At 38.8% G+C, this 15,233-nt stretch overlaps 4 protein-coding genes across 9 annotated transcripts in view; 3 read left to right on the top strand and 1 right to left on the bottom strand.

The window, feature by feature from the left end:
- The window catches only part of LOC104807892 (cyclin-dependent kinase G-2), a 5,748-nt gene extending 3,743 nt beyond the window's left edge, over window positions 1–2,005 (top strand). Inside the window, exons 5-9 of one of the 6 annotated variants that reach the window (XM_019201905.1) lie at window positions 1–35; window positions 124–230; window positions 320–521; window positions 630–970; window positions 1,577–2,005. In XM_019201905.1, the coding sequence (XP_019057450.1) occupies window positions 1–35; window positions 124–230; window positions 320–419 (242 nt within the window). In that variant the 3' untranslated portion in view covers window positions 420–521; window positions 630–970; window positions 1,577–2,005. Of the gene's footprint in view, window positions 36–123; window positions 231–319; window positions 971–1,576 lie in introns of those variants that run through there. The other 5 variants (XM_019201903.1, XM_019201904.1, XM_019201902.1 and 2 more) reach the window with 5 other exon arrangements.
- Window positions 2,006–5,764: 3,759 nt separating this feature from the next.
- Window positions 5,765–9,955, top strand: LOC104807900. Its single transcript, XM_010533341.1, has 4 exons — window positions 5,765–6,115; window positions 6,222–7,179; window positions 7,956–9,396; window positions 9,562–9,955. Exons 1-4 carry the CDS (start codon window positions 5,765–5,767, stop codon window positions 9,953–9,955), a joined length of 3,144 nt encoding a protein of 1,047 aa, XP_010531643.1.
- A 3,268-nt stretch (window positions 9,956–13,223) lies between these two features.
- Window positions 13,224–13,683, top strand: LOC104807891. The gene has a single exon (XM_010533324.1). The coding sequence runs from the start codon at window positions 13,269–13,271 to the stop codon at window positions 13,644–13,646; it is 378 nt and encodes a 125-aa protein (XP_010531626.1). The 5' UTR covers window positions 13,224–13,268; the 3' UTR covers window positions 13,647–13,683.
- Window positions 13,684–14,337: 654 nt separating this feature from the next.
- The window catches only part of LOC104807899 (lipoxygenase 6, chloroplastic-like), a 26,870-nt gene continuing 25,974 nt past the window's right edge, over window positions 14,338–15,233 (bottom strand). The window contains exon 10 of the mRNA XM_010533338.2: window positions 14,338–15,231. Coding sequence (XP_010531640.1) covers window positions 14,548–15,231 — 684 coding nt within the window. The 3' untranslated portion in view covers window positions 14,338–14,547. The remainder of the gene's footprint in view (window positions 15,232–15,233) is intronic.

The raw sequence follows: 15,233 nt of genomic DNA, 5'->3' as shown, positions 1-15,233 counted from the left end.
TGCTGAACAAGCTTCTTACTTATGATCCTGAGAAGGTAATAGATTATGCATCTGCATTTAGGTGTATCCATTTTGGACCTGGATGTTATGTTGACTTTGGGGTGTGCGAGATACATTTTACAGAGAATAACCGCAGAGGCTGCACTTAAGCATGAATGGTTCCGTGAAGTCCCTCTGCCGAAATCCAAGGATTTCATGCCTACTTTCCCTGCCCAACATGCTCAAGACAGGTGTAGAGATATTCATAAGAGTTAATGTTTACTGGTTTACTTTCATATGTTTCTTGTTCTTTTTGTCTAATATTTTTCCTGTGTTAAAGGCGAATGAGGAGGATGTTGAAGAGCCCTGATCCATTGGAAGAGCAGCGAAGAAAGGAATTGACGCAAGCTGAACTAGGGTCTGGTGGTTTATTCGGTTAAAGCCTGGTTCCTGACTGAAAATAGCTGCTGGTGATCTAGATCCGTACTCTCCAAGACCTTTAGATTACCACCTCTGAGGCAAAGGTTGCTCATTAAGTGGAGGTTGGGAACACTTGTATGTCAAGACTACCACCATTCATGCCTTTTTTTCTTTTTCCCTCAGGGATTCTTGGTGATTTGGAAGAGTATTTTCCTCCCATTTTCCACTAGATTCCTTGCAGGTTAAATGTGTTTCCAAGCTAGGGTGATCAGTTAGAGGTGCAGCTGCTCCTGTGACAATGCTTACCCTGCAAGGTGTGACATGACAGCCTCATCTGAAAAAAACTCATTTCTGCTGAAACTTGTGTATGTAGCTTATAATGTTATTGAATATAACTACATTGGATTTTGTTACGAGTGATAGAAACTACTCTTTTCCCCAATGCACATCTTTATCCACCGTGTTTTAATGTCGACATTGTGTTTGCAAGAAATACTGGTGTGAAGTGGAGGTGACATTCTTAGCTTGTCATTGAAGAAGAAATTGACAATTGCCCGTTGAATCTCAGAAGGTAATTTATAGTTTTGATGTTTGAAGGGGTGATAACTTGATTAAATTTGGCTGACATTTCTCTGGAAATAGTTTATCTTAGTTCTGTTGCCTCAGTAACCTTTTCAAAAGGCATTAGGATTTGAGCTACTTCTAGGGAAATTAATGTTCTCTTGATTTGTTTTTCTGTCATTCAAGTCTTTTGAGAGTTCACGAATCACGGCAGCAGTTGAAGGGAAATGCAGTTGCAATCTGCATAGTAATTTTCGGGTCTTTGCATGACTGTTTACCAAATATACGCATGGTTAACTCTATTGACATTTTACGTTTTTTCCCTTCAATTCAATTGTTTTCACGTCTTCATGTAGACTTTTGTTCTAATAAGCCCTAAGGTGTTAGGGAGTGAAAGTAAATAGACATGGTCTGGTTTTAACCTTGAAAGAAATATATGTTTGGTGATGTGGAGATTGCTTTGTTTTGCATTGTCTAAGTTGCTACTCACCTCTTCATGGACCCTCCTTGTAAGGGGGAGATTATATATATATATATATTTCACTGTGATTTTAGAAGATTCGAGCTTTGAACTTTGCTCCAGAGACCTTTCATGACATTGCGAATGTCGATGCAGTCTAAAGAAGCAAGCAGTTTCAGGGGGGGTCACCCACCACCTGCACATACAGTGGATTTTATAGAACCTCTGATTAGTGTACCCCTTCTGCCTTCTGGCTACTAGAGGTCAGGTACCCATACAAACCTTTTGCCTGCTTCATGAGATTAACGGGTTAGTATTGATGTCCTCATCCGTTGTCTCTCGAGCTTTTCCTCTTTAAATTGACTAGCATAGCATCCGGATTCTGGTTATTGGTATACTCTCTGAAATTGTAGATATAATCAATCAGTGTGTATTAGGACTTCCATTTCATCAGCCTATAATAGCTTTCTCGAGATGAACCCATTTAGGATTTGTGCTAGTTTTCATGTCTCTCTAGCTAACCTAAATCAGATCATCATGCATCTATTGTATTCATGTTTATATATATGTTTTTTTTTCTTTTCACTTTCAATCTTTTGGGAGCGATCTGTGTGGTGGGACTTGTGGGCATATCTCTAAGGCTGTCTTTGGTTCTCAGGGATTTCCGACCTTAAGGAGATGAATAGATGTTTTAAAATACGCAACTGATGAAAAAGAAGAAGGTTGATTTCAGTTTTTAATAGATTACAGTATCGGGTGTTTGCACCATATTCTTTCCTGAAGCCATGGAAGACACAGCAAGCAAAACTTGTCGATTCTGTGACATGGGTTGAAGTAAAAGAGATGCGAGATATTCTGATGTATACGGTCAATGAAGAAGAATATTGTGTTTATGAGATGCCAATTCGCTTCCGGAATAGGCGAATCCGCCCGCTCGAGGAAGGCCTCATCTGTGAACAGTCTGACGCCATTGCTGGAGCTCTGTGAGAAGAAATTCTCGTGGCTGCATGCAACCCATATGATTGTTTCGAACCGACTAATGGTGCTCAGATAAGTCCACGGCAAGGTCAAAGACGAGAGAATAGCAGCAGAGAGCCACCATGGCTCGTGAGGTACATACAGAATCCGTATGGTCTCTCGAGCAGCTTTCAAAGCAAAGCATGGCAGCGACCAAATCGCAAGCAATCTCACAGAAACCTGCAATATGAAAAAAGATAAACCACCTTTTGGATACAACAAGAAAGAAGAACCGGCAGAAATGTTTCGAAACCAAGAATCGATCATCCTACAAATCAGGAAGTGAGTTTACAAAACAACATCACGTTACGCCACTGAATCGCACAGAAGGCAGCATTCATGAATCATCTAAAGAGGATTTTGATCGGATTTGAAACCCAGAAAAAGTCAAACCGCAGACCGTAATCTGTTTGATGTATCGATCTTTGAGTCGTCCACTGAGTTGAGTTGATCCACGAATAGAAACTTTCCTCACCCCATGCTTCCCCAGATTATGCGAGACGCAAATAAGAGAAACACCGGGCAAACACGCCTGCGAAACGACGATATCGAGCTCGAAATTCTTGTACTCGTACTTCTCACATCCCGGGCAATGGCTCTGCTCCAAAACCGTCACCGGAAGTGCTACGCCGATCGGACGAAAGCCGTCCACGACAAGACCAAACCGAGAACCGACGATTCTTTGAACCCTAGGAACGTCAGAAACATCTTGAGCCTCTGCGTCGTCCGATTGACGTCATCGTCTTCGGTGTCCACACTCTCTCCGCCGCCATTGCTCCACCGATTGACCCACGAGAAGTTAACTCGAATCGAGCAAAGGCGTCTCGGCGGGAGGCGATTCGCTCCCTTTCAGCGGGAGAATCCGTCATTGGAGGTTTAATCGAAGACGTTTCGAGGAAATCTTTTTCAGGTTAATACGAATACGAATACGATAATAATGGTGAAAATCGGAGCTCGGCGGTTTTGATCTTAAAAGCTGGAAAAAAAACATTAAATGATATTTGGTAATTACGCATTGGTAAGATCGACGGTTGAGAATTCATTAAAAATTCTAAATAAAAACATGAATCGGTTAAAATCTTATCAATAAATACATTTCTTCTTGCAAAAAATACATTAATTTACAATTTTTTTCAAATTTCTACACGTAATTAGATAACATTTTTCGATAAACGATGCTGATTTGGTTGATCGAATTTTCCACATTAGTGTCATATAGCAAAAATTTTCCATATCATTAATAAAATAAAATAAAAATGAATATAATATTAAAATTAAAATTAAAAACTTAAAACATAGGCATACATATACAGATTTACATATATATATTTCAATATATATATATATACATTTTAATATTATATATATATACACATATATAAATACATATAAATTTTTAATTTTAAATCTTTAATTTTTACTTTAAAATTTTAAATTTTAAATTTTTATTTATTTTAATTTTATTTTAATTTTATTTTAATTTTAATATTATTAATACCATGAAAAAATTTCGTCATGTGATGGTAACATGGAAAAATTCGACAAGTCATGTCAATACCCTTCGCGGCAAATCGTTATCCACTATCCAGTCCCAATTAACTTCATTAGATTTGTTATAAAAATTTTGGAGAAAATTGCAAATTGATATATTTTGTATGAGATAAAAAAAATTCATATATTTATTTGTGAAGTCGGTATCGAGTTCTCATGGCCGTTCTGACGCTCGTTCGTGCAAGAAGAAGAAACGACACCGGAGTTTTAACGAGTTCGGTTACCGAGCGGAGCTCGGGCCTACATCTCGGCCGGAACGGCGCCGGCGAATCCACTAGAAGAACAGTACAGCAGCGGAAAAACAGAAGCTCGGCGGATCTCCACAATCCGGAGCCTCACCGAGAAGAATCGAGAACCAGGAGAAAGAAACAACCAAGATCTTACCACGATCTTACCGATCTACACCTCGAGCAGCCTCGGCGAACTACCGAAAGTCCTCCGCCATGCACTCGCCGCAATCGCCTCTCTCTCTCCTCTGTGTCTCTCTTTTTCTCCGATGAAGATCGAATGAAGACGAAGCCTTAGGGTTTCATTAACCCTTGCTAACAAAACGCCGCGTATCGTGAAGCATTCACCTCTCCTTCACGAGGAGGGTTTCACTTTGTTCACCAACATGGGTCGTAAGGCCTAACATTATTGATAAGATTTGAATAAATTATTAAATTTAAAAAAAAATTTCCTTAATTATAACATTTAATTATTAATCCTATAAATTCCATATTTATTTACCTAATCATACCATCCCAAATACTTATTTCTTTTCAACCAATTTCAACTTATCTTTTGGTTAAATTTTCTTGACATGGAAAACAAATCTAGAATTCTCTTTTCTTTGATACTATTCACAACTTTATGTATCATTGATTTGGTAAGGCCAAGTTTAGCCGAATTGCAGCAACCGCAACAACTTCCAAATCTTTCCGAAATCTTGCCTATTGATATCACAAAATGTATCGTTAACGGTCCAATGTGTTACACGTAGGGGTGGGTGTTTCGCAATGATTCGATTTGGTTCTTTTGGATTTATAAATCAGTTATTATATCATATTCGATTCAATTTGATTTTAGTTTTTCTTAAAATAAAATAATTTTTCTTAAAAATTTTGGTTTTTTTGGATTTTTTTTTTAAATTTAATTCGTTTCTGTTTTATTACCGATCAGAGAATTCTGTATAGTTCGGATCGGAAAAAATATCGTATTTTTCGGTTCGCTACGATTTGTTTGCCATGTTTCTTAAAATTCATTTTTTCTTCAATTTCTAAAAAACGGTTAGCTCTGGAAATATTGCGGCTTCTCCTAGAAATAAGTGAAGTGATGATAAGTTGCACTATGATGTAGCCTAGTTGTTACCTTTTATTTTTTTCTAATGTGTTTTGATGATTTTAGATTATTATTTGCAATTTAATAAAACTAAAGATATCTTCGAAATTTTTTGGGTTTAACAAATTTTTTTATCAACCATTCCAAGAATTTTTTTTTTGATAATCTGTAAATTTACCAAACCTTCGATCCAAATACATCTTTCATAAAATTGGAAAAGTCCAGATGAATACTATCTCCAAATGAAAACTCGAACGTGAGTTAAAAATAAATTTTGTCATTATAGAGGGTATTTTTGTATTTGTGTATAATTGTGATTAGGTCAAACCTCTTGTATAAATACCACAACATTGAGAATAATAATTAAGCCACTTTTACAAACTGTTATATGGTATCAGAGCTTGTGAAACCCTAAGTTTTTTTTTCGGCTGGATACTACTTCGTCTCTCGTCAACCATGGCTTCTGATGATGCATCTGCTTCTCGCACTTCTGAAACCGTCGCCACGTTCGACCCGGCAACACCGCAAAAGTCATTGATCTTTGTCAACATGTCTAATATCACCAAGCTATCACACTCCAACTATATTACGTGGAGTATTCAAGTGCGATCTCTCCTTGAGGCTCATAATTTAATTTGTTTCATTGATGATACTCTCACCGTGCCTTCTGCCACCGTTATTGCTGATGGAATCAGCGTTGATAATCCTGCTTTTGCACCTTGGAAACAGCAAGATCGTATGTTATTCAGCACACTTCTCGGCACCATTGTCGTCGAACTTCAGCCCCTCATTGTCCGATCAGCCTCTGTGCGTCAGGCTTGGAAAACACTCGCCGATATTTACGGCAAAGAACTGTCGACGCGTGAAAGGATCTCAATCTGTCAATGAGTATTTTCGATTTGTTACCATGAAGTCAGATGAGTTAGCTTTACTTGGAAAACCGATGGATCACGAAGATGTACTCGAAGCGATCCTTGATGGTTTGCCGGAAGAGTTCAAACCTGTAATTGATGTTGTTCAGGCTCGGGATACTGCTATTTCCATCAGTGAATTGCATGAAAAGTTGTTGAATCATGAAGCCAAGCTTCACATCTCGGCTTCGGTTCCTTCTGCAGCCTTTCCCGTTTCGGCTCACGCTGTTGATACTCGGACACAACAGCAGCATCGATTCGGCCCTCGCCCTCCGTATCGCTCTGCACCGCGACCGATGTCTCGCCAGGATCATCGCTTTACTCCTCGGGGTTCTGCTCAGCACTCGCGCCCGCGAGGTTACCAAGGACGATGCCAAGCATGTGGCACCGTCGGACACAGTGCTAGTCGTTGTTACCAATTCAACCTTGTTGCCGCTTCGGGAAGTTCTCCTGGCTCCGCCTCATGGTCTCCTTCTCCAAGGTCGTGGCAGCCGAGAGCCCACGCTGCTGTTCATTCTTCGTATGAACCCGATCAGTGGCTTCTCGACAGTGGTGCTTCGCATCACATTACTACGGATCTTCACAATCTTGCCATTCACAATCCTTATTCCGGTGGTGAGGATGTCGTCGTTGGTGATGGCTCGAGTCATCCGATCACTCACACTGGTTCTATCTCTATCCCCACCTCGTCTCGCTCGGTTCATCTTGACGATGTTTTATGTGTTCCGGGCTTGTGCAAAAATCTGGTTTCGGTGAACAAGCTATGCTCTACTAATGATGTTTCTGTGGTATTTTCGTCTTCTGGATTTCAGGTGAAGGATCGCATCACGGGGGCGCCAATCCTACGAGGTCGAAGTAAGGATGGAGTGTATGAGTGGCCGTTATCTGGTTCTCTAGTTGAGTCTCCTCAGGCTTTGTCGTGTTCTCAGTCCACTTTGTCCGAGTGGCATCTTCGTCTAGGTCATCCTGCGTTATCTATTTTAAAAAGTGTCGTGTCTAAGTTCAAGTTACCTTTGTCTCGGGATTCTTCTATTTTTCCTTATCATTCTTGCAATATTAATAAAAGTCATAAGCTTTCCTTTTCTTCCTCGACTCTCACTTCTTTTAAACCGCTTGAGATTGTCTTTTCTGATGTATGGATGTCGCCTATCTCTTCGATTGATGGTTTCAAATATTACGTTCTTTTTGTCGACCACTTTACTCGGTATTCTTGGCTTTATCCCTTGAAACGCAAATCTGATGTTCGAGCCACTTTTGAACGCTTTAAGCCATTAGTCGAGAACAAATTCAATTCGAAAATTGTTACTCTATATAGTGACAATGGTGGTGAGTTTCTCGCTTTATCTTCCTTTCTTGCCTCTCATGGCATCTCTCATCTTACTACTCCTCCGCATACTCCTGAGCACAATGGTATATCTGAGCGTCGTCATCGACATATTGTTGAAATTGGATTATCTCTTCTCACGCACGCGTCTATTCCTACTTCCTATTGGTCTTTTGCCTTTTCGACCGCGGTGTATCTCATTAATCAAATGCCAACACTGGTTCTTGATATGTCTAGTCCGTATGAGCGTCTTTTCTTATCCTCTCCTAATTACTCTAAACTTCGTGTCTTTGGTTGTTTGTGTTATCCTTGGCTTCGTCCGTATTCCTCACATAAGCTTGATCCCAGATCTAAGGCTTTGTCTTTCTCGGTTATTCTCCCACTCAGAGTGCATATTTTTGTCTTGATCTAGTTTCTTCTCGTGTATTTGTGTCACGTCATGTTCAATTCCATGAAACTGTTTTTCCGTTTTCTGGTCTCACGAGTCAGTCCTCTCCTTCGTCTGTTGAACCTGTCTCCTCGTCTCCAGTGGCTCCCTTTGGTCGGCATGTCACTGCGTTTCAGCAGCCACTCGTCGCTTCATCCCCAGTTCAGTCCCCGGGCTCCGGTTCTTCACCGCCCGACTCATTAGGCTTATGCGATAGTCCAGCATTGCTGCTGCCAGCGGATGGGTCTGCTCGTGATTTAGACTCTTGTCCGACCCCTGCTGATTCTGTTTCTGCAGATCTCATTGCTCCGGAATCTGTAGATGTTGATGCGTCTGTTGATTGTGTACCGAGAAATACTCACCCGATGCAGACGAGGTCCAAAAATAATATTCTCATGCCTAATCCGAGGTACACTCTTATGGCCTCTGTTGCAGATACGTCGGACATTGAACCTTCATCCGTCACTCAAGCCATTAAGGATCCGAATTGGCGCGCTGCTATGACGGAGGAGTTTCAAGCTCTCTGTCGGAACAACACTTGGGATCTTGTTCCGAGCTCTGACGCGTCTAACGTTGTGGGTTGCCGTTGGGTTTTTCGTATCAAGCGTAAACCGGATGGCTCGGTTGATCGATACAAGGCTCGCTTGGTTGCTAAAGGCTTTCATCAACGCCCAGGCGTTGACTATCATGAGACGTTTAGCCCGGTTGTGAAACCCACAACTATTCGTGTTGTTCTTAGTCTTGCTGTATCTCGTGGGTGGACTTTGCGTCAGCTTGACGTGAACAACGCCTTCTTGCAAGGTAATCTCAGTGAAGAAGTGTACATGTCTCAACCTCCGGGTTTCATCGATCATGCTTCACCACAGTTGGTCTGCAAACTTCGGAAGGCAATTTATGGTCTCAAACAGGCGCCTCGTGCCTGGTATTCGGAGCTTCGTCATTTTCTTCTCCAGAGTGGGTTTCAGAATTCTGTCGCGGATGCTTCATTATTTATCCTTCACATGGGCCCGGTTCAGTTGTTTGTACTCGTCTATGTAGACGATCTCATTATCACGGGGAGTTGCTCAACGCATTTGGAAAAGTTTATCTCAGATCTTGCTGCTCGATTTTTTCTGAAGGACCTTGGTATGCTTTCTTATTTTCTCGGTGTTGAAGCCTCTCGCTCGGACACAGGTATCCTTCTCACTCAACGCAAATACATTGGTGATATTCTTTCTCGTGCTCGTATGTCGGAAGCCAAACCTGTTGCAACTCCGATGGCTGCGTCCTCTCGACTCACGGTGGTATCTGGATCAGCTCTTTCTGAACCGACAGAGTATCGGGCGATTGTTGGTAGTCTACAGTATCTTTCCTTGACACGTCCAGATATTAGCTTTGCTGTCAATAAGCTCTCCCAGTTCATGCACTCTCCGACCGATGAACATTGGTAGGCTGTCAAGCGGCTTTTACGGTATCTTGTGGGTACTCGTGATCATGGTATCTTTCTCTCGGCGTCCAACTCACCGGTCCTGCATGCGTTCTCTGATGCTGATTGGACTGGTGACAAATTCGATTTCAAATCCACTGGCGCATACATTGTGTATCTTGGCAGTCATCCGATATCGTGGTCCTCTAAGAAGCAAAAGGGTTTGTCTCGTTCTTCTACCGAGGCAGAGTATCGTTCCGTTGCCTCAACGGCGGCCGAGGTTTGCTGGGTCGGCTCCCTCTTGTCGGAGCTTGGTTGTCCTTCCCCATCCGCTCCAGTGATCTATTGCGACAATCTCGGTGCTACATATCTCAGTGCGAATCCTGTTTTTCACTCTCGTATGAAGCACATTGCCTTGGATTACTTATTTGTTCGTGGTCTTGTTGAGAGTGGCGATCTTCGGGTAGCTCATATCTCTGCAGCCGATCAACTGGCGGATGCGCTCACGAAACCGCTCCCAGGTCCTCCTTTTCTTCAGTTGCGAGTCAAGATTGGAGTCACCTCCGGTGCTCCATCTTGAGGGGGCGTATAGAGGGTATTTTTGTATTTGTGTATAATTGTGATTAGGTCAAACCTCTTGTATAAATACCACAACATTGAGAATAATAATTAAGCCACTTTTACAAACTGTTATAGTCATATCATTATTAATTAACTCACCCAATCTTGGATCCGTTCACATATAATTTATATATGAGAATATAATTCCAATATAGTTGTGATGAATAATTGTTCTTGAGATTCAATAATACAAATCAAACCGGAACTAAACCAGATTTATATTCTAATATGATTCAGCGAAGCCTAAATATTATTGTATATTGACATATTTATAAAGATAGGATACTGATTTCAATATATAGTTTTTCTTCGAAAAATAATATTATTAATTGTCACTGTACACTACAAAAAAACAGTTATATAGCGACGCAAAAATCCATCGCAAATATAAAGGAAATCTGTCGCAATTAAGAATTTGCGACGGAATGCGACGGACTTATTTCCGTCGCTATAACGCTGTCGCAAACGTATAACGGTCGTTAATCCGTCGCAAGGGTGCGACGGAAAAAATCTGCGTTTTGCGACGGAAAATGACGGATAATTCCATATACATACATTCATACACATACATTACACACATACAAATATACATACATATATATATACACATATTTTCATATACACAAACACACATACACATTCACACATATACACATATATACACATACATAAATACTCATACACATATACATTTCCCAAACACATACACATATACATTTCACAAACACATACACATACACATATACATTTCACAAACACATACACATACATATAAACACACACATATACACATATTCATATACACATACAATCACATATACATACACATACATATTCACATTCACATATATATACACATACACATACATAAACACACACACATACACATTCACACATACATACACATTCACTTACACACATATATAAACACACACATACACATTCACACATATATATACACATTCACTTACACACACATACACATACATAAACACACACAAATACATCAAATACACACATATATATATATAAATACATATATATTACTTTATGGGAGAAATTTGGCGATCTTTGGAGGATTTAGAAAAAAAATTTCGATTTTTATTTTTTTTTCCGAAAATTTTTTAAGCCTGATGAAGAAGATATATTGTGTTTTGCGACGGAATTTTCCGTCGTAATCCGTCACAAAATGAAATTAATTTACGCGCCCAAAATTCAAAAAATTTCGTCGAAAAATGAAACCAAACGACGGAATATTCTGTCGCAATCCGTCGCAATTTTTATTTTCCGTCGCAAATCATCTATTTCTTTGTTGTGATATAATTATCCGTCGCAAACCGTAGCAAATTGCGACGGATGTTGCGACTGTTTGCGACGGATAATTTTTTTCCACATTCTGTCGTAAAATCGTCACATTCCGTCGCAATTTTCTGTGCGACGAAAATTTCCGTCGCAAATTCCGTCGCTATATGCAGGTTTTTTTTGTAGTGGTATATACCTAGAAGTTTCCTCCGTCATTTCTTTGTTCAATTCCACGTATGCATGAAATGGCATTAACCATTATTAACACAAATAACTTTTACTCAAATTAATTTATTACTTGACTATAGAGATGTCAAAATGGGTCGGGTTATGCGGGTTAACCCGACCCAACCCGATTATTGACCTAAATGGTTTAGTAATTTTTTTAAATGGGTTAAGTGGGTTTTAACCCATTCAACCCTTGTTATTCAACCCATTAAAACCACTATATTATCAGCATTAACATTTATATTAACCCATTCAACCCACTATATTATTATATAATAACTAAAATTCTTATATATAGATATATAAATAGTAATATACGTTGTATATATATTTAAATATATATTATATATGTACGTATATATAAACATATATATGTATGCGAATTAAAAAATATAATATCGGATTGAAAAGTTTGCTATCGTTTTTGAATCGAACCGAAATATTTGGTATCGTTTTTGAACCGAACCGAAAAAATTGGCACCGTTTTCAAATCAAAACGAAAAAAATTGATATCGTTTTCGAATCGAACCGAAAAACTCGTTACCTTTTTCGAATCGAACCATACCAAAAAGTTTAGAAACCTGATATCCAAAAAATCGGTATCGTTTCCGAACAACCAAAAAAATCGATAACGTTTTTGAATTGAACCAAAAAATTTGTTACCATTTTCCAATTGAATAGTACCGAAAATTTCAAAAACCCGATATTCGAAAAATCGGTACCATTTTTTAACCGAATTGAAAAAATCGATATCGCTTTCGAATCGAACCGAATCGAAAAAATCGATATCATTTTTTAATCGAACCGAATCGAAAAAATCGATATCGTTTTCGAATCGAACCGAATCGAAAAAATCGATATCGTTTTCGAATCGAACCGAATCGAAAAAATCGATTTCGTTTTCGAATCGAAAAAATCGATTTTGTTTCTGAATCGAACAAAAAAATTTGTTACCATTTTTGAATCGAATAGTACCGAAAATTTCAAAACCCCGATATTCGAAAAATCAGCACCATTTTCGAACCGAATCGAAAAAATCGATATCGTTTTCGAATCGAACCGAATCGAAAAAATCGATATCGTTTTCGAATCGAACATAATCAAAAAATCGATTTCGTTTCTGAATCAAACCGAAATAATCGATATCGTTTCCGAATTGAAACGAAAAACTCATTGTCGTTTTTGAACCGAACGGTACCGAAAAAATTGATAATCCGATATCCGAAAAATCAGTATAATTTTCAAATAGAATCCGATATATGTGTACGAACTAAAAAAAATATCTCAAAGATTATTATGTTTAAATGATAATAAGTTTATTGTGAGAAAATTAAATGGGTTAATTAGGTGGTTATGGGTTTTATGGGTTAACCCAACCCATATAACAATTATTATTGGGTTGACCCAACCCAAACCTATAATTTTTAAAATCCAAATGGGTTGGGCCCAAATGGGTTGGGCAACCCATATTGACATCACTACTAGACGTTTTTTTTACTATAGTCAACAGTTCATTCAAGTTAATTTATCGCTTTGAAGGAAGTTACCACCATTGAAGACTTCGATTTTTTATAAGGGATCTAAGAGCTGTTTCATTGTAAAAGTAACGTTTTTACTCTTTTAACCCTATAAATTCCATGCTTCTTCTGCTACACACAACATCTCATACACTTGTTCTTTTCCAAGCACATCTCCTTAGGGAAGAACCAAAAAAAAGGTGTAAGAGTTTAAATTTTATTGAGATGGAAAACAAATCCCGAGCTCTCTTTTCTGCGATGTTAGTCGTGGCTTTATGTATCGGTGATTTAGCAAGGTCGGGTATAGCCCAAGTGCAGCAGCCGCAGCAACTTCCGAATCTTCCCGGAATCTTCCCACCCGGTTTTCCGATTGATATCACGAAATGTTGGTCATCTCTCATTAATATTCCGGGATGTTTGGTGGAAATCACAACGTCAATTCTCACGGGACATTTTGGACATATCGGTCCAATGTGTTGCAAAGAGTTTTCGGCTATAGAAGATAATTGTTTGCCAAAGATGTTTCCTATGATTCCTTTCTTTCCTCAACTTCTCAAAAGCAGTTGTTCCGGGAATGCGGCGGCTCCTCCTACAAACAAGTGAAGTGATGATGAAGTTACAACATTATATCGTCTAGTTGTCGGAGTTTACTTTCCAAATCTTATTTATGGGTTTTGTGGTTTTAGAATGTTATTTTCAAATGAATAAAATTCAAATTACTTGTGAAATCTTCATCCTTTTTTATTGGCTATCTTCGCTTTAAACATCGTTTAATAGGAACATTTAGGATTACATTAAAATGATAATAAAAAAAATAGCAATACAATATAAATGTAGCTTCTTTCTTAAAGAAAAAGATTCCAACACTTGAGAATTTTAAAGCCCAAAATGAAATAAAAATAATTATAATCGCCACACAGTTGTTATTATGGTTGATAACAGAAAAAAGAATGTCATACAATCGTAATTTTTATATTAAAATTTTAGCATACACAAAAACTAATATTGAATTATTAATTTATGATTTCTAAGTAAAAAGTAACTGAATCTACTGTTTTTTAAATTTATGAAATTGTTAAAACTTTATTAGCTTATATTTTAAAAAATTTATATCAATGGCTAAAACTAATTTATTAATTTTTTTCAACATTAAAATTAATCAAAATTTATTTACAGATACGGTAAGCAACTTAAATTTAATTATTTACAATCTTAGAAATTCAATAAAATTTTATTAGATTCTTTTGAAGTTTTTATATACTATAGGCCTAAGTTTTGAAAATAGTTTTTAGTTAAAAAAAAAGTATCTTCTCATTTATCCTCATATTACAGAGTTTAACACCCAATGTCTCCCATCACTCATCAAACATCCACCGCCGCAACCGCACCGCAGTATCTTACTCTGCCAGTTGCGTCTGCGTTTGCGGTTTGAAAACGCCAAAACAAACACAGATTGTCAGCCTAGATTTTTGCAGACCGAACCTCTGGAACAAGTTCTCTTAGATTAGATGGAGATGCTGTTGGGAATTCCACGGCCTGTAACTCCGTGTCCGGACGTAGGGAGAAGCAGTTCATACGGAGGGATTCCCGCCCCACTTCTGTTCTTGAGCTTCCTATCCTTGTTCCTCCCTTCTATCATCTCCTCGATCTCCCTCAGCTCATCCGAGAAATTCTTGAACAATTCCAGAACTTTCTGATCTTGAATCCAATGCCGTTGAAGGTCTTCCAGTTCGATCAAGTACTCTTCGTCCATGGAATGAGTAGATAGCGTGTCTTGGACCGCCATTACTTTCGTTGCTTGGAGCTTTGTGGGCAAAGAAGAGAGGAAAACGTACTGAGGGTTGAGTATGAAGTTGTGGTAATCCATGTCCGTCTCTTGTGGAATGAGTTTTCTCATAAGCGTTGGCCGGTTCGGGACGTATCCTCCGAAAGGGTATTGCCCGAAATTGATGGCGGCATGTTGCCCCGAGGCTATCCATATCATCGTGGTGAGGATCTCGGATAATTCCTCTTTGGTGTTCAGTTTCGGCCACCAAGGTTCGTTCCTCTTGTCAGAGTGACCCTTGTTCTTGATCTCGTCCCACCAAGATTGGAGCTCAGTATCGGATTTAACAGAGTTTTCATCCGAGTAGAAGTGATCGACGTATGATTCGACAAGATTCTTGATCGCCGACCAGATTAGAAGAGCGT

Source organism: Tarenaya hassleriana, unplaced genomic scaffold, assembly GCF_000463585.1.
Source record: "Tarenaya hassleriana unplaced genomic scaffold, ASM46358v1 Cleome130, whole genome shotgun sequence".
NCBI lineage: Eukaryota > Viridiplantae > Streptophyta > Magnoliopsida > Brassicales > Cleomaceae > Tarenaya > Tarenaya hassleriana.
Note: the sequence above shows the minus strand (reverse complement) of the source record. Positions and strands in the feature narration are given on the sequence as shown.

Excerpts from the sequence above, each read along its gene's own strand:
- LOC104807891 (XM_010533324.1), top strand. The coding sequence starts at position 13,269 with ATGGAAAACAAATCCCGAGCTCTCTTTTCTGCGATGTTAGTCGTGGCT.
- LOC104807900 (XM_010533341.1), top strand. The coding sequence starts at position 5,765 with ATGGCTTCTGATGATGCATCTGCTTCTCGCACTTCTGAAACCGTCGCC. Across the intron at positions 7,180-7,955 it reads CGAGTGGCATCTTCGTCTAG|TTTCTTCTCGTGTATTTGTG; the intron begins GTCATCCTGCGT and ends GTCTTGATCTAG. Across the intron at positions 9,397-9,561 it reads TCTCCGACCGATGAACATTG|TCATCCGATATCGTGGTCCT; the intron begins GTAGGCTGTCAA and ends GTATCTTGGCAG.